This window comes from Astyanax mexicanus, chromosome 22 (assembly GCF_023375975.1).
Source record: "Astyanax mexicanus isolate ESR-SI-001 chromosome 22, AstMex3_surface, whole genome shotgun sequence".
NCBI classification, from domain to species: Eukaryota; Metazoa; Chordata; class Actinopteri; order Characiformes; family Acestrorhamphidae; genus Astyanax; species Astyanax mexicanus.
In genome coordinates, this window is record NC_064429.1 from 2978246 (window position 1) to 2997283 (window position 19038).

At 36.9% G+C, this 19038-nt stretch overlaps 1 protein-coding gene across 1 annotated transcript; it reads right to left on the reverse strand.

Moving 5' to 3' along the window:
• Window positions 1-4826: 4826 nt before the first annotated feature.
• On the reverse strand, window positions 4827-17817 carry LOC103021796 (rab5 GDP/GTP exchange factor-like). The gene is made up of 9 exons (XM_007238263.4): window positions 17663-17817; window positions 15664-15860; window positions 14932-15059; window positions 13369-13520; window positions 13211-13280; window positions 12215-12350; window positions 11510-11598; window positions 10732-10988; window positions 4827-9510 (listed from the first exon to the last, which is right to left on the reverse strand). Exons 2-9 carry the CDS (start codon window positions 15819-15821, stop codon window positions 9112-9114), a joined length of 1389 nt encoding a protein of 462 aa, XP_007238325.2. The 5' UTR covers window positions 15822-15860; window positions 17663-17817; the 3' UTR covers window positions 4827-9111.
• Between the last annotated feature and the right edge of the window lie 1221 nt (window positions 17818-19038).

Consider the following 19038-nt stretch of genomic DNA (forward strand, 5'->3'; position numbering starts at 1 on the left):
AAGGGGCGAACGAACATCGACTGATGCCCATAAATATATAAATTGATATATTATGTGATGTCTTTGCTGACGCCGTCACACGGTTTGGTTTGTTACAAACAGTAGAAATATAGGTATGTATAATGTCTACAGGACGCTGTTACACATTACAAATACATGCTTTCATGCTGAAATACTTTATATTATGCTTTTAAACAAACAGACATATGGTATAGCATAATATTAAGATTTATAAATTAATTTTATATTTATATAGAAATATATACACATAAATACACACACATATATAACTTTAAAATGCATTTTATTATTACACATAGTGACTTGTACATTGAACTAATTGCAAAAGGAAGATATGTAATTAAAAGCATTGATAAGAACTACTTATAACATTTTAAAAAATAGCATTTGTTACCTGTCTCCACTCTCTTAACTTCTAAACTTTAAAATATAATTATTAAAATCCTTAAGAGATTATATTTTGGCATTGTTGTGTGACTCCAAATCCCATTCATGCTTTTATATTTTTTCATAATAAATCTATAATATTTACTTTAAAATAGGTTCAGAGTTTAAAAAAGATAAAAATAAGTTTAAATTGGAGATTCAACAAGCAGCTGGCAGCCACGGGGTGGAATGGCTCATATATGTATGTATATAATATAATAAACAGTGTATGTTACACTAATGATATATAAACAACAATAAGTGTGGATTAACTCCTTCACACACAACAAATAAAACATGTTTTTATTTATTTTTTGGCCATGTGGAGGCAGCAAAAATCATTTAAAGACCACACATTAACTGGTTATGAACTCATTATGAATGTGTGGAGTGGATCACATGTTGTTCTGATTAATGAAATGTTGACCGTAGTTTATTGAATAAGACAACAACGTTCATATACCTATAAATAGCAAAATCAGAGAAACTAATTCAGAAACTGAACTGGTCTGTGTGTAAATACACAAACACAAACACACACATACTGTATGTCTGTCTTTGTTAAACTGGTAGAGTTGTGAGTATTATAGGTGTATTTTACACCTTCCTCAGTGTAAATTAATGCACTCCGGGCGCAAGGTTGCCTCCTCCAATACGCCAGGAGGCAGGGTATGCGGCATCTACCTGTAAGATATCTATGTGAATGAAGCTAAACGACTAAAATACTAATTAAACATAGTAATGAAGTACTCCCAGGATATTTCTTCAATTTTTAAAGTAGAATAAAAGTATTTTTCTAAAGAATCAATGAGAATTTAATACATAATTGTATTTAAATATATATTTATATATATTTAAAGGCAGTAAAGGCGCTGCATGACCTGATGCACGGGTTATAGACAGAGCACTGACTTTAACAGGTTTCTAAATTATTTCTGACCCCGACCCCGACCCAACCCAACCCGACCCGACCCGAACCATAAACTGTCATTATGAGCCCGAGCCCGCCCCGCCCCTTAAACTGTCTGTTTTCGGGCTGATTGAATGAGCGAAATATGATCAGAATTATGTTAAATAACACTGTAACATAGAAGCATAGAACTATTATTTAATTAAAATGATTTTTAAGAACAGCTAAACATAGTGCTGCAGGTCAAACGCGGAGACTACTCACAGGTAAAGGTTCTCTTTTATCTCCTCGTGCTCATATTCTAGTCCCATACATAATTCTGCAGCTCCCTCAGTGTTTTCTGTCGTATTTTGCGGCTAGCGCGAGCGCTTACAACTAACACCGCGGACCGCGAGGTGCCGCCGCGCTTGTGCCGAATCCACTACTGAATCCGACTCCCGCTTCGCGGACAGAATCGGCACAACACCCCCCACTAGAACTGCGGGAGTGAAAACAGCGCTCATAAATAAATTAGTTTAGTTTCACTTTCAGTTTTCGTTATTTTATTTAAAAATAAAAATATAAATAAAAAACAGATGCCTACATCTCAGACTATTTTCTGGAGCCCGACCCGGCCCGAGGAATGTGGTGGGAAATCTCGGCCCGAAAGCCTCGGTTCAGGTCGGGTTCGGGCAGAGAATCTAAGCTCTAAATTCCATAGCCTATATTTAGTGCATGGTTTAGCCACCAGGGGTAGAAAACAAACATCTGAATATATTTTCTTATTTATGCAATTCATTCTTATTCATTTAATTAATTTCATATGCCATTATTACTATTTATTATGTATTCTTATTAATGGTCACATCGTTTTTTAAATCATTATTTACAACTGCCTGTTACGACCCCTGGTCGTATTGGTTTTTCTTTGTGTGTCCTCTGTGCTGTTTGTGTTTGTTTTTTGGTTGTAGGACCATGATTGGCCACTGGGGGCGAACTCTATAAAAGGGCAAGAGGAAACATGATCTGAGAGAGACGTTCAGGGCTCTCAGACCAACCTGTCACCTCCGTTTTGCATTCTGTGTGTTGCTTTAGTTTTTGCTTTAATATAGAATAGTCTTTGGGTAAAGTAGGGGGTGAGTGCCATTTTGTTTTGCTACCTTTTTCTCCTGTTTTGGTGACAGGGAGTCAGGGAGGTTTGTGTATTTAGTTTTCTTTATTTTGCAGGTTCAGTTAGTTGTCTTTGTTTGTTAGTTGGTTTATTTGTTATTTTGGCCTATGCTCACCCCTGAAGTCATATTCCCTTATTTTTATCAATAAATTTAACCTGTTTTAATTCAGTTTTAGTGTCTGGTGTTTGGTCTGGCAGAGGGTCTGGGGAGAGAGCCCACTCTCATTTTCTGTTACGGCCTGACCCTAGACCGGGTCATAACACTGCCGTTAAATATAATTAATCATTATAAATTAAACTCTAATTTGTATTTGTTTTTAAAAGTACGCTGTTTAAAGTGATTTATTGTACCTCTAATTCCAGGTATTACTAATCGATACTGTGCTATATATAATAATCTATATATATATATAATTAATAATCATCACTACACCATAATTTAATTGTTTAAGTATTTATGAACGAGACAGACCTTTGCTTTCTTATTACTTTCCAAAGCTGTCGTCTAAGCAAGAGGTGCAACTTTGAAGTATCAACAATATAAAACATATTTTGGTTTATTTATTTATATATATATATATATATACACTGCTCAAAAAAATAAAGGGAACACTCAAATAACACAATATAACTCCAAGTAAATCAAACTTCTGTGAAATTAAACTGTCCACTTAGGAAGCAACACTGATTGACAATCAATTTCACCTGCTGTTGTGCAAATGGAATAGACAACAGGTGGAAATTATTGGCAATTAGCAAGACACACTCAATAAAGGAGTGGTTCTGCTGGTGGGGACCACAGACCACTTCTCAGAACCTATGCTGTCTGGCTGATGTTTTGGTCAGTTTTGAATGTTGGTGGTGCTTTCACACTCGTGGTAGCATGAGACGGACTCTACAACCCACACAAGTGGCTCAGGTAGTGCAGCTCATCCAGGATGGCACATCAATGCGAGCTGTGGCAAGAAGGTTTGCTGTGTCTGTCAGCGTAGTGTCTAGAGGCTGGAGGCGCTACCAGGAGACAGGCCAGTACACCAGGAGACGTGGAGGAGGCCGTAGGAGGGCAACAACCGAGCAGCAGGACCGCTACCTCCGCCTTTGTGCAAGAAGGAACAGGAGGAGCACTGCCAGAGCCCTGCAAAATGACCTCCAGCAGGCCACAAATGTGCATGTGTCTGCACAAACGGTTAGAAACCGACTCCATGAGGATGGTATGAGGGCCCGACGTCCACAGATGGGGGTTGTGCTCACAGCCCAACACCGTGCATGACGCTTGGCATTTGCCAGAGAACACCAGGATTGGCAAATTCGCCACTGGCGCCTTGTGCTCTTCACAGATGAAAGCAGGTTCACACTGAGCACATGACAGACGTGACAGAGTCTGGAGACGCCGTGGAGAGCGGTCTGCTGCCTGCAACATCCTTCAGCATGACCGGTTTGGCAGTGGGTCAGTAATGGTGTGGGGTGGCATTTCTTTGGAGGGCCGCACAGCCCTCCATGTGCTCACCAGAGGTAGCCTGACTGCCATTAGGTACCGAGATGAGATCCTCAGACCCCATGTGAGACCATATGCTGGTGCGGTTGGCCCTGGGTTCCTCCTAATGCAGGACAATGCTAGACCTCATGTGGCTGGAGTGTGTCAGCAGTTCCTGCAAGATGAAGGCATTGAAGCTATGGACTGGCCCGCCCGTTCCCCAGACCTGAATCCGATTGAGCACATCTGGGACATCATGTCTTGCTCCATCCACCAACGTCACGTTGCACCACAGACTGTCCAGAAGTTGGCGGATGCTTTAGTCCAGGTCTGGGAGGAGATCCCTCAGGAGACCATCCGCCACCTCATCAGGAGCATGCCCAGGCGTTGTAGGGAGGTCATACAGGCACGTGTAGGCCACACACAATACTGAGCCTCATTTTGACTTGTTTTAAGGACATTACATTAAAGTTGGATCAGCCTGTAGTGTGTTTTTTCACTTTAATTTTGTGTGTGGCTCCAAATCCAGGCCTCCATTGGTTAATAAATTTTATTTCCATTGATGATTTTTGTGTGATTTTGTTGTCCGCACATTCAACTTTGTACAGAACAAAGTATTCAATGAGAATATTTCATTCATTCAGATCTAGGATGTGTTATTTGAGTGTTCCCTTTATTTTTTTGAGCAGTGTGTATATATATATATATATATACACAGAACGAGATCAAAAACTGTGGAGGTTCCAAAGTGGCAACAACATTAAATAGCACCTTCAACTGCTTTCCATTAGAGTCTCCATCAGCACCAACTGCACTCTTCCTGCTTCAATAAAACACACTGGAGGAAGTGTTCTGTTGATTTTTATTAGTAACTGAGAACAGCATGTTTTTTTTACATCAGATTTGATTTGGGACCTTCTTTAGGGCATTTGGTTAAAACAAAAGTAACTGACTGCAAAGGCTCATTTCTTAAGCTTTTCACAGTTAACAGCACAGACCATTATCTGTCGTCATCCTGAGAGAGGTTCAGCACAGGGCGCCGAGCTGAAGCCTCTAAAGTGCAAATATTTTCTTTATTATTTATACAATGATACAATGCCACTGTATAACAATCTGTACTCAAACTGCTCACTGCTACCACAAACATAAGCACAGTAAAATGAACAGTACCAGACTGGAAAGCACTGAATACTCCAACTGGCTCTAAAACTGAGAGCTTCAAACGGTTCTGCTTCCAGACCACAGCAATGCAGGGTTTAGCGTCCTTTCTCACAAAACACTCTCATTCAACTCAGGACTATTAGTGTGAGAGCTGAATTAATGGTGTTTTTGCATCCTTTTATGTGCACCATTTCTCAATCATCTGGATGAAGAGGTAAAATGTGACTCAAGAACCATGACTATTTGCAGCTGCAATAAAGATATGGAACATATGTTCTGATAAATAAATAAATAATATATACCCTACTTATGTTGTAAAACTGGTCCTGGGGGTCACACGATCGTCACATTTTCTGTTCCAACACAAAAACAAACAGACGGATGAAAAATACGGGCAATCAGGGAGATGCAGAAGAACAACTTTTTTCTTTTCTTTTATCACTGATTTACGCCAGGTTCTCACTACACCATTTTTAGACTTATCAGATCTTTGTAGATCTCTTCACACTATACAATTGATTGATTTATTTACTAGTGACACAGGGCCGCAATTTAGACAGTCTTTCACCAGGAGGAACACACATCAGACTGCTCTCCAAAATCACACTTCACCAGAAAAACTTAATTTAAGAAACAAGTAATGCACACTAAAGTAAGATTAAAAATAATATGGAAGCGATAAGGATAAAGACCTAGTGTGTGCACCTCCTCCTTCAGGCTCCACCCTTCACCCTGGCTCGTGCTTCTTCATTGGCTGGTGAAGTTGCTAACAGATCCAGATATGCTATCTATAAGCTTGGTGAGCTTGTGGAGTGTGTCTGTCAGCAGTTCACACATACTGACAGAGCAAACGATAAACCAAGAGAGATTCACCTTCAGTCCAAAGCTCTGTTCATTAATCTCCAAAACCAGTCAGCAGCTGAAACATCAGACCTAATATCATGTAGTGTGAACACCATATAATCACATGTGCTAAGTGTGAACTTTAGGAGAGGCTTATACAAGAGAGAGAAGCGTAATCTCTGCAAAGCTGTGATCTGAGCAGAACACAGTTCCACATCTACTTCAGAGCAGTGCGTCTTTCCCAACCCTGGTCCTGGAGTTTTCCCCAGTTCCTGTCGCCACTAATCCAAATAAAAAACTAATTAATAAGCTCTTCTTTTAGTTAGAGCAGGAAAAGCCTAGAGTTTGCAGGAAAGAGTATACTCCAGGTCCAATGCTGGGTAAGCTTCCTCTAGCATGTTCTAGAGTACAGAAAACATGTACGACTGGACTGTCCTAATTTCATTATAATTAATTGGAATCATCCAGCATCTGGGTGCATCATTTCTGCTGAAATCCTCCTCAGGCACCTCTTTAGCTCCTGACTGGCACAGACTTGCATTTTGATGCGAGGCAATGGATGGCAATAAAGGAATAATAATAATAATAATAATAATAATAATAATAATAATAATAAAAAGAAAAATAAGTACAACAGATTAAAAGTGCAAAAAAAAAGGTAATAAACAATCACAGAAGAAATGAAGAGTACCTACTTAAAGATTTTAAACATGTATACACTCATTACTAAAATACATAACCATATACAATACAACAATTACTGCTTAGAACAGCCCACAGTCCTCAAAAGTTCAATCCTTCAATCAACCAGATCCACAAAAAACACAGAGCTGCATTTACACTGCAGATCAAACTCTCGGCGTCTTTCACAGTGACCCATAACTTCTAAACAGGCATGACTTTGTGTAGAGAACTCACAGTACATACTGAAAACGCTGATTTTACTGACTTTTATTAGGTTAGATCTGCTGTTTAACTATTATATCGATTTGTTAAATTAGAAAGCATCTATATTGGGCTGGAATCATTTTGACACTGTTACAAAAATCCCTAGATTTTACCAGACAAAAATGTTTGCAGGATGTGAGAATTTGTGCTGAATATTTAATAGAAATGATTAATGTCACTATTGCACATGTGCAGACTCTCTTGACAATGCTGAAACAAAATATTGTGCAGTCCTAATCTACATAAACATAATAAAGTTTATTTTAGGACGGCTTCCTAGAAATCTGTTGTAAAAGTGCCATCAAAACATTTCAGTGCTATTTAAATGTATTTTCTTTTTCTATTCAAGCTATTAAAAATTCTATATCCTATATAAGATACCAAATATATGGAAACTGAAGTGCAAAAAAGTAACTGAAGTGTTTGTCATTTTTGTTTTGTCATTAAACTCAGTGCATTCCCGTACTACATATATATGCCTATTCCAGCTACAGTAGTTTAGCCTTTTCCATTCATACTGAAGATATTTTACACATTTATTTTTCTCATATATATAAGTCAGCCCAAACAGAGAGTTTCCCCCAGAACTGAACAGTTTGTTTAATTCCAAGGAAAAAGAATATATATTATAAGTATATAAAATCATTAGGACTGTGTTGCTATACTAAACCTCATAAATACAATAAGTGAACATCAGGAACAAAAAAAAAACTAATTAAGAAAACCAAAGGACATGCCCCCTAAATATATATTAAACAATAACATTTGAGTCTTTATCTTATCAACAGTCTCATTTACTTTAACTGAGTGTTTAGTGCTCATCTACTTATGATTAATTACATGCATATTTCTGACCACTTAAACATTACCACACTTTTACCACACTGTAACTATTTAATGTTTTTTGGTCTCTGGTCGAGAATCACATCTACTGAGTGGCTTTCAGTGGAGTTTTGCATAGATACAATAACAAGCACAGGTAAATAAGGCTCGCTTCACACAGCAGGTATATGTGGCCCAAATCTGATCTTTTAGTCAATTGTAACACAGGTGTGGACTATTTGTGTGGCAGTGTGAACTGAAACAATTTCGACATGGGGCACTGCAATATGTGGTACTGTAAACCGATAAATAAGGAGAAGAGAAAATGGACGAAAGCAGTGAGTGAAAGACTCAGGGGTGGAAAAATTACCCCATAATAGTTAACAGACCTGGGTCACTCTGCTCTGTGTTTCTAATGAAATGACAGAATGCAGTCACATGAGATGGCTGCAGCATCAAAGGAGAATAAAAACTTTTAAACTAAAGTTTTTTTAATAAACCGAGGGGGGAAAAAAAGTATGTGGCTGGTGAGAAATCTAAATTGGGACATTTTTACCTGTTGTGTGAACGCAGCCTTAAACATGCTCTTGTTGCTGTTGAAAAAAAAATAAATAAATTTAACTGTTAACAGTAACTGTTCACAGGATTTCACCTATAATAGAGCTTTAATCTGTAAACAAAAGTTTTACTTCATAAGAACTGAGTATAACAGCGGATGCTTCCAACAGTTTTAGAAAAAATAAGAGATCACTTAAAAATTATGAGTTTCTTTGATTTTATGAAATAAAAAAATTATCTGGAATATAATCAAGAGGAAGATGGATGATCACAAGCCATCAAACCACCAAACTGAACTGCTTGAATTTTTGCACCAGGAGTAAAGGCATGAAGTTATCCAAAAGCAGTGTGTAAGACCGGTGAAGGAGAACATGCCAAGATGCATGAAAAACAGGGTCATTCTACAAAATATTAATTTCTGAACTCTTAAAACTTTATGAATATGAACTTGTTTTCTTTGCATTATTTGAGGTCTGAAAGCTCTGCATCTTTTTTGTTATTTCAGCCATTTCTCATTTTCTGTAAATAAATGCTCTAAATGAGAATATTTTTATTTGGAATTTGGGAGAAATGCTGTCTGTAGTTTATAGAATAAAACAACAATATTCATTTTACTCAAACATAAACCTGTAAATAGTAAAATTAGAGAAACTCATTCAGAAACTGAAGTGCTCTCTTAATTTTTTTCCAGAGCTGTATAATCACTGTTTACACATTTATGACGCCAACTGTCAGAAAGTTATGAATGTGTGCTATGCATTTTAACAGCTGGTGAAGATGCAGCATACAAACCAACGCTCAACACTCTGTGTCTGCAGGATCAGCTCTATTTAAATCAGCATCGTCTCTGAGCACCAACACTGACTGATCCCTGCCACCGGCTGCTGACTTCTCCAAACACTCAGCAAGACTGTTCTCTATCAGCGAGGACTGAGCTGCAACATCCTCTACTTTCTCCTGAACGGACCGCACCCACTGCTCCAGCTGCTCCTGAAGAGTCCGGACCCCTTGGTCCACTTTCTCCTGCCGCTTCTGAAGGTCTTCCAGCGTCTCTCGGTTTTCCCGGGCTCTCCTCTGGCTGTCAGCCTCCGCTGGTTTGGAGAGCGCGCTGCGTCTCTGCATGTACCTGCTGAACTCCTCTGGGGTGAGGTTAAGGGCTGGGCCGTCCAGTTTCTCGATGAACGCCACGGCGCATGACTAAGGAGAACAGGAGGTAGAGGTAGATGTGAGAGTTAGTGGAGGGAATGGGTAGCATTAGTACACATGCAGAATCAAATGCTTTAATAATGACATGCCACGTCTTATGTTTTCTTAAAATCATGATGATGTACAAAATAAGCAGAAGTTTAATAGGTTCCTGAGCATTGCTACTGAGGAAGTTAAGACACTAGCCGTTAGCACACCACCATTCACAAGCAACCATGTTTTTTGTTAGTTTGAATTTACCTCATAACCTAATCTTAAACACCATCAGGCAGGACTGGACTGGGAACTTCATTCAGCCCTGGACATTTTTTAAATAGACCAGACCACTACAAGTACAGCAACTCCAGACACTGTAGACCAGCGTTGGGGGGGCGTAGGAATTACTGGTGGGGCGCAAGGAATCAAAAGAAATTGACATTTTAAGCCTGTCTCTTTAATGCCTGTCTGTTTTGCCAATAAAAACCCTGAATGTTTAAAATGTCAGCAGAACAATGTAAACAGTACAGGTGAGGCAGTAGAGGTGTGTATAACGTTTAAGGTCACACTACAAAAAATCCATTGGCTAAATATATGTAAATTAAGACGTATATACATGAATTAAGAAAAAAATAAAAAATATTCTGCCAATGGGGTGAGCAATTTTTTCCTTAGTACGATTTCTTAAAATAAGCAATCACATCTAAATATATGTCTATAAATAAATGAAGTAAGACTTAAATCAAGCAAAAAATCCTTATTTTCTTAATTCATTCAGGCCTAGATTAAAGGACTGTATTGGCAACAACTTAAGATACAATACTGATCATGATGCAGGGGTAATGATTAAACATATTTTGGATACCAGAAATATTTACATTACATTTTAGGAAAATAATTGTCATACTATAAAAACACACTATCAAATTTACAGAATCTAAACAAATAAAAAGTTAACTTTTAATGTAATCATGACAGCAGGATCAGACGACACAACATAAAATGAACCACCAAACTTATTATGTAAACTAATGACTAAAAATCAACATTGTGTTTTTGATGATCAATACAGTATTGCAAAACTAAATATTGCTATTTTCTTACACCCCTACAGGATAATAGAAAGACATTTACTGATGATCATTTTGAGGACTCTGAATCAGGAGTCATTAGGGATGAGTTGTAAGTCAAGTCTGTATGTGATTAATGTGAGATCTCTGCTATATGTACACCCACCAGGTTGGTAAAGTAGTAGCCCGTCTCCCCGGCCATCAGGCTGTGTGGCAGGCCGAAGCGGGTGATGTAGTTCATGTTGGAGTGAAGGCGAGGTGGGTTAGCTCTCAGCACCACGTAAACCAGACCTGAGAGAAAGTCATCTGCATTTGCTGGCTGGCTGTTGGTCAAGGCAAGGGCCTGGAACACATTCTGACTGCACTTGGACACACAGGCCAGTTTATCCTGAGGGGCTCGCTTGGCATCCATTTCAATAATGGCTGTGAAACACAATAACAAATAACAAATAAAATAAAAATCATAATCATAATGTTTTATCAATATACATTGCACGGCCAAAAAAAAAAGTCGCCACCCAAAAAAAAGGCCACACACTAATATTTGATTGGACCATCTTTAGCTTTGATTGCAGCACAGTCCATTCAATGTGGCATTGTTTCAATAAGCTTCTGCAATGATACAAGATTTATTTAAATCATACATTTTTCACCAAGAACTTGCAGCATTGATGCACAAAGTCTTCTCCAGCACTGTTACTGAACCTAAACCTGCAGACCAACTGCAGCATCAACCAACCCCACATCATTTACTTACTTAAATCCAGATGGAGACTTTTTTTGGCCATGCTGTGTATATTTGAGGTTAAACAGAGCAATACATCTGAACAGAAACTAAGAAATAAAACAATCATAGCAGATAATGTAATTCCTTTACAGATTTAAATAAAAAAATTAAATAGAATAAACTGAGGTACTGAGCTTAATGAAAGACAATAACTCACCTGTAATAGCTGGTAAATATGGGTCACTGTCAGAGCTGCACTTGGGGAAGGGGACACGCAGCATCTGAGGGGTGACCCAATTTAAGGACCTAAAAAAAAACATATTAATAAAATAATTAAAACTGAAGGATGTTTATTAAAAAAGAGATTCTGTCCATATATTTTATAATAAACAGATAATGTATTAATGTAATAGGAAACAGACTGAATCATTTATTTAACTGTCACAGAGAAATATTACTTTCTTATTATGCTTTACAATAGGTTTGAGGTTTCATATTAAACTTTTTTGTAAAGCCTTCTGAAGGGTTTTGGAATTGTGCCACTGCTGTAAAATACATGTACAGGTAGTAAAAACACTATATGGTTCTTTGTTGTTGTGTATGCTGGGATGCTTAAAACATTCAGTGTTCAATAAATATTAATAAACTATACTTTTATATAATCTTTAAAAAACAAGGCAAATACATGTAGGATATTTCATAAATGCAAAAGTGAATAAAGTGCCCAGACAAATGAGAACCTGTGGAAAAAAAAATGGTCGGAATTCAGCTAATTGTCTTTATTTAGCTCTTTTATTTCTGTGCAACACTAACTACTATCTATTATGACTAGCTTTTATTTTATATATTTCTTTTCAGTAAGCCCCATCAGATATTTTAGAAAGTTAGCCTATCTAACCTCAACCACGGCACCAGCTCTTACTTGATCCTCCGCTGAAGCATCAGATCCTTCTGCTCATCATCACAGCTGTCATGGCAAAAGACCCATTTGTGCAGACGTGTCATGATCAGCTTCTCAATGTGTTCCATCATCTGTGAAACCTGTGCTTCTGGCAGACCTTAATATAAGGAAATAAATCACTCAATCACTGACCTTTACTCATCAAAACTGTGCAAAAACCCTGATGAAAGCTTGCAGGATGATGAACAAAATATACTGCAGTATATGAAACTCTCATCCAACACTGTCTTACTGACAATTAGCTTCTCTACATGGAAGCAAACGTCCATACGCAGGTATCACCATATCATTTACAAAATGACAAGCCTCTTATTCATTACACTACTGTAATTCAGGGTGATGTATGAAAAAGGAAATAGTCAACATGTGGGGAGTAAAGTACAGAGGTCTTAGTTAGGTGCTTTCTGTCCAGTAAGTGATAAGAACTTCATCAGCAGTCCAGCACTGGTGTGAGGGAAAATCACATAGATGCTATATGGAGCTGCTATCTGTTGTTGTGTTAAAATGTGCAGTCAGTTAAAAATGCTTGACTGTGGGGTGTGGATGTGGTGGGTTTTATAACTTAAGTGGTCATTTTAACTTATCTGTGTTGCATATTGCAACATATCCTACTAAAACTCTAACACAGGCAGCCAATCTCATGCTGGATTAAAAGAATCTGGAGTAAAAGGGGCAGGAAAGCTCTAAAGACTTTGGTCCCAGATTAAGGCTAATCCTAAAACCACTACCAACAAAGCAATAGTTTGTATCACCTTAAACCTAATTAAGTGGGTCTTCAGACAAATGCTTTCTCTACATTTTTACGCCAGCCAAGAATTTACACTGTAAATACTTTAGTCAAATATTAACAATATTAACAATGTAGGCTTATGCAAAATCACAACAGCATTATTTTACAGTTATTTATACAGACCATTTTGGTCATTTAATTCCATAATGTTTTTACAAAGAACTTACCATTAAAGTGAACAGTAATGTTCTGGTAGAAATCTTGCACATGGTCTGACTGCTTCTCAACAGGAAGGTCCTAAAAACACAAAGCAAAACATGCTGACCTGCATAAGAGCTGCAGGGAAATGCAGACAGGTAGGAAGTAGATACAGGGAGATAATTACATGATAGGCCTCGATGGTGTTGAGGAAGGCTGTGCAGCGAGACTGTAGCCGCTGGGAGGCCGGTTTGCGCAGGAGTTTGAGGAAGCCAGGGAAGTCTCCGGGTTCCAGACTCTGAAAGGCCTTAACTGCTGCTTCCTGTCCTTCTAAAGACTCTGCCAGTAAGAGACATGGGTAGTAGTAGAGGTGAACAGTTTTAACAGTTTTAGCGCGATGGCTATACTTTAATACACCATCAGTCCTCCGGCTGATGTTAATACCAAAATAAAATTCTTTAAAGTCAATAAATTATGCACTTAACATTTGTAGTTATAGTTTTTTTTTTTTTAAAGAGTAATTTTTTTAGCCCTTATTTTGCAGTATAATAGTATATAATGTCTGACATATTCAAATTTGGTGGAAAATATATATTTTAGTATCTTATAACCTAGTTAAAGGGTGTTGGGTTTTATTGCCCCAATACCAGTCAAAGTCCTTTAAAGGATTAGCACAAAAAAAAAATGACTGCCACTGTACTTAGTCTGCAAATAAGATTATCCAGATTAAATGTCTCAAGTCACAAATAAGTCTCTCATTTAGATTGAGTCTGGTTGGAATAACTCATTACCAGGCTCTCTACACCAGGACTGGACTTCTGTGTATATTCATTCTAAAGTTTGTGTCTTAAAGTCCGTAGTATTAGTTACATTTAAATTGTGATTTTAGATGTTAGAGATGCAAAGACTGGTCGGCCATGTATCTGTGTTAAAGACGATTTTTTTGTGCCATATTATGCCATTGGACAATATTTGTCCAATTCAGCCAATCCTAAGGGTGTATTGTGATGTTTGATGTTTGTTTACACTACATGCATACCGTGACCGAGTCCAAGTAAACCTTGCCCTGGCCCTTTTGAAGAGGTGGGCCGGGGCACGATTCACTTGGACTCGGTCACGGTACGCATGCAGTGTGAGCGTCAGTGATGCAACGTTCCTGTAAACAGCCAAATTCAGCACTGCCATCAGGAAAAGCAGCCCCTCTCGGGAGCGTACGCTATGTCACTATGTATGTCACCATGACTGAGATAACCATGACTTTTGGCGCATATTTTTTTAAAGTAAGTTAAACTGGATTATCTCCACTCTTATCTAGAAGACTGTGTGTGCGCACCCCTAAAAAAGGGTGCTTTTCTTAGCAGGGATGCTGAGTTCAGCAAAACACTAGCAAGCTCACTGAGCAGTAAGTGACGTAAGCATGCTCAGGCACGGACTGTTTAAATGCAGTGTAAGTGCAGGCCAGCGGGGAATGGGGAAGGGCAGAACCATGCTCCAGTACCACCCTATCAAACCATGCCTAGTGTGAGTACACCATAAGATTAGATCATATTCTGGTATTAAGGTTAAACTCCTTCCACCAAAAATGTCTTGAAAGATGAATTTTAGGGTGAGAAAACAAACTTCTCCCTAATATCGAGCACCTGCCAATATAGAGTCCAGAAAATGTAACATAAAAAACATACTTAGAACCTAAAGCATTATTACTGTACACTCTGGTATACAAAATCATCAAACTTGCTCTCAGCAGTACCTTGCCGTGGTGGTGAGGGCGTCCCCCAGAACAGTCTCTTCATTGTACTGGAGCGTCTGCCCTTCTCCACATTTTTCTTCTCCTCAAATTTAGAGAAGGTGAGCTGGAATCCACCATCACTGTGGAACCTGAGGGGCATTATGAGTAAAAATAAGCAGGTAAAATAAGGTTTAGCACCCATTCCATCACACATCTGCAGAATTTATTAGCAAATTTATACTTACATTAAATTCATGGGCGGTTTCTAACAGGAGAAGTGCTCAGACTCTATTATGGTTTCATTTTTTTCTTTATAATTTTATTTCTGATTTTTCCCCATTTTCTCCCAACTTGGTTATCCAATTTTCCCACCCCTTTCAAAAATCATAATTTCTTCATTTAAGATTACCTAACACATAGAAAGAATTGACAAGTGTGTCCTCTAGTCAAACAGAAACATTCTTTTTAATAAAAACAGTTTTTGTTAAATAAGAACTAGTACAAAATGCAAACATGCTTTTTTCCCTTCCTGGTTAACCCAAACCCCTACTCCTATCTAACAAAACCCAATTAATCAATTGACCAATCCTGGAATAACAGTAAAAGAAACAAATAATGAAGCACAACAAAAGATTGAAGACTAGAGCTGTACAGTAATGTCTTATTGCAATGTGTGCATATGCAGCAAATTTTTAGAGGAAATAAAGTGGAAATTTATGGATTTTATATTACAATTATAATGAGAACTCTTACCCATTCTCTGGCCTGCTGGTTTCAGTCTTGTGGATTCTCTCTCTCCAGCACTTGGAGCAGTAACCCTGCCAGGCTGGATTGCCATAATAACCACATCCATCTTTACAGAGGAGCTCGGCCTGGGAGACGTGGATTCCTCTTTTCTGCTCTGCCCACATTCTGCTTCTCTCCTCACCCCCCTCCTCCACCTGCCAGACCTGCCGACAAAAGCTGCATTAATGGAGTTACAGTATACATCCTAATTTACAGATACTCTAAACTGCAGACTCCAGGCTCTCAAAAATTATTTTATATGGCTCAGCTGAAGAAGGAGGTAAAAAGATCCAATAAACTGCTCAATACAAGTTGAAATCTATTTTCCTAAGTAAGTGAACACCATTCAACACCTCCTGCAGGGGTTGGGAGTGTCACTTCATCCAACACCATTAGCCATAAATATGGTTTAGTGTGAGTCTAAAAGTGTAATAATAAAGGCGTGTTTATATCAACATAAATTATTAAATATATGGAACAAATAGATGCAGTAAAATAAAGAAACACTTAATGAACTTGTGTTAAACTCATAACTAGGTAAAAGTACAAGCTTAAGTACATTTAAAAGTAAATACTTTATCTTCTCATCCAGACTATAAAGGAATACATAAGGAGTTATTTAGTAACTTAAAAGTGTTAAACAAACTAAAATACATTTAAGTGCTCTTATCTGGCGTTCTGTAAACTTGTGGTTTCTGAAGCTGTTCTCTTACTCTTACTCTTCCTTTCCTGGGTAGGTCCTGATGAGTGCCAGTTTCATCATAACGTTTTTGATGGCACTTGAGAATTCTTCAAATGTTATGGATTGACTGACCTTCATTTCTTAAAGTTATTTTTTTTATCTTTATTTAGTTGAGTGGTTATTGTCGTAATATGAATTAGAGCATTACTCAAATAGAGCTATTCAATGTTACCAACTCTACCTCTTCGCAACTTTACAACTGATGCTCTCAAACACATTAAGAGACAAAAAAAAACAAGTTATTTAATAAGCAATGAACTCTTGGTGAGTTCAGCACAGCTGTTAACTGAAAGCCTGAATTCCAGGTGACTCTACCTCATAAAGCTGACTGAAAAAAATCCAGCCAAGACGTGCAAAACTGTTTTTATCTAAACAAGAGGTGCTACTTTTAATAATCTAAATTATGAAACATATTCTGGTTTGTTTAAGCCCTTTTTTATATGTTTTTCTTGGTGAATAGTAGTATATAATAGTAATTTAAGATGAAGAATTTAAAATAATAAAAAAAAAAACAATTTAAGGGGTATTCAAATGTTTGACTAGTTTCTGAAGCTATGTGTATACATCCACCACTGATATGTAAGAGTTTATGGACTAAAAGTTAAACAGTAATTTCTTTCTATTATTAGAAAATAAGAAATATTAGTAAACAGTGCTGTGCTGAGCGTATAAACCTCCTCTCAGTGTGAGCCTGAGAGAATGAACTGGCCTGTGGAAACCAGGAATTCAGACCAACATGACAAACTCGTGACAACCATATTAACCACTTATATCTTACTTTCAGCCAGCACAGCTAAACAGCGCAGTTTATCCATACAGAACGCTGAGCAACACTAAACTAAGACTAAACTAAGTGCTTCCTTAATTAGTTCTCAACTAGTTAGCTAAGCTAATAAACCTGGTTTAATGGTTTAGTAAAATAACAAACCTAGCGTTACTTTCATATAATCACACTATCAGCACTAATGTTAGTTTATGTAAATGCTGGAGTGTTTAGCTGGGTAATAAGTATTTTTATTTATATACTGTATTTAAAACCAGTGTCTGTATTAAAGTGAGATTGCGGGGTTGTTTAGTAAGGTAAAAATTAGCGAATCTCTCCACGGAATACAGAAGTTGTGGCTGAAGTAAAATAACTAGCTAAATTAGACCTCAGCGCTGCCAGATTAAAACATATTAAAATTTAATAATATAATCAGTAAAAACTTTAACAGATGAGCCTACCTGCTCTTCCTGCAGTGCAGTAGTTACTGTAGTTACTGTAGTGGTTGTGTTGTAGTGGCTGTTTTTCAGCGGGGAGCTGATAAAAACACCCCGCTTCTCTACAGTGTAAAACCCGCAGAGCGCAGACTGCCGTCGCCACCTGTTGAAGTGGAGTAAGCGCTGCTGTCCAGTTGTGCTACCCTGTCAACCCATGCTAGTGTAGTTTTACAGTTAAATATATTTAGTGTATTTTTACAGTTAAATATATTTAGTGTATTTTTACAGTTAAATATATTTAGTGTATATTTACAGTTAAATATATTTATTGTATTTTTTTACAGTTAAACATATTTAGTGTTTTTTTTTACATTTACATATAGTTAGTAAATTTTTACAGTTAAATATATTGTATTTTCACAGTTAAATATATGTATTGTATTTTTACAGTTAAACATATTTAGTGAATTGTTTACAGTTAAATATATTGAGTGAATTTTACAGTTAAATATATTCAGTGTATTTTTACAGTCAAATATTTATAGTGTATTTTTACAGTTAAATATGTAAAACATCAGAAGTAGCTCTATATTAGAGCAAGTGCCCAGTAGGGATGTGCCTTATCGTATCATATCGTAAATAATATCTTCAACATTTTTGAATATAGTGAACCCTGAAATATCATGCCATATCAACCACCCCTAATCATCACATCGGGGTAATACTTTTTTTTTTTTTTACTGTTTTTAGCAAAATAAAAATTCACACTGTTCTCATTTCCCATAATATATCTACTAGAGACAGATTATATCTGTCCAGTATCATTTACTTTACTTTAATCCTGGATATATGTAGTGCATTATTATTATTATTATTATTATTATTATTATTATTATTATTATTATTATCATCATGACATTCTGGATCATTGACTTCTGCTACATATCTGATAAAATTCTTGTTTTTTTAATATCTCAGTTAGTGGAGTACATTATATCATTTTATAAAAAGTAATTTTTTTTTTTTGGAGTAGTGTGTTCTTGAAATAAGTATCTATAGGAAGCACGTATCGACGGATAGCATAACTCAGCAGAACACCGGTTTATGGAGGATAATCCACTGCAGGATTATACTTTCTTCACAAAGTTAAAAACACATAAAAATTTATTGGTCAAAATATTATATATTTTTTCTCTTCAAAACTATCCCAATTATTTTTCCCAAGATTGGTGGAACAGTCAAACCATTTAAATTAAATGTAATAATTTAATAACTCACTAATATCATGTTTTATATAATATATTCTCAAAAATAAAATATAATATCTAAAAGTACATATAAATGCTCAAATGCCAAGCCTTCTAAATGTCTAGAATTTATATATTTTAATAACTGGTCAT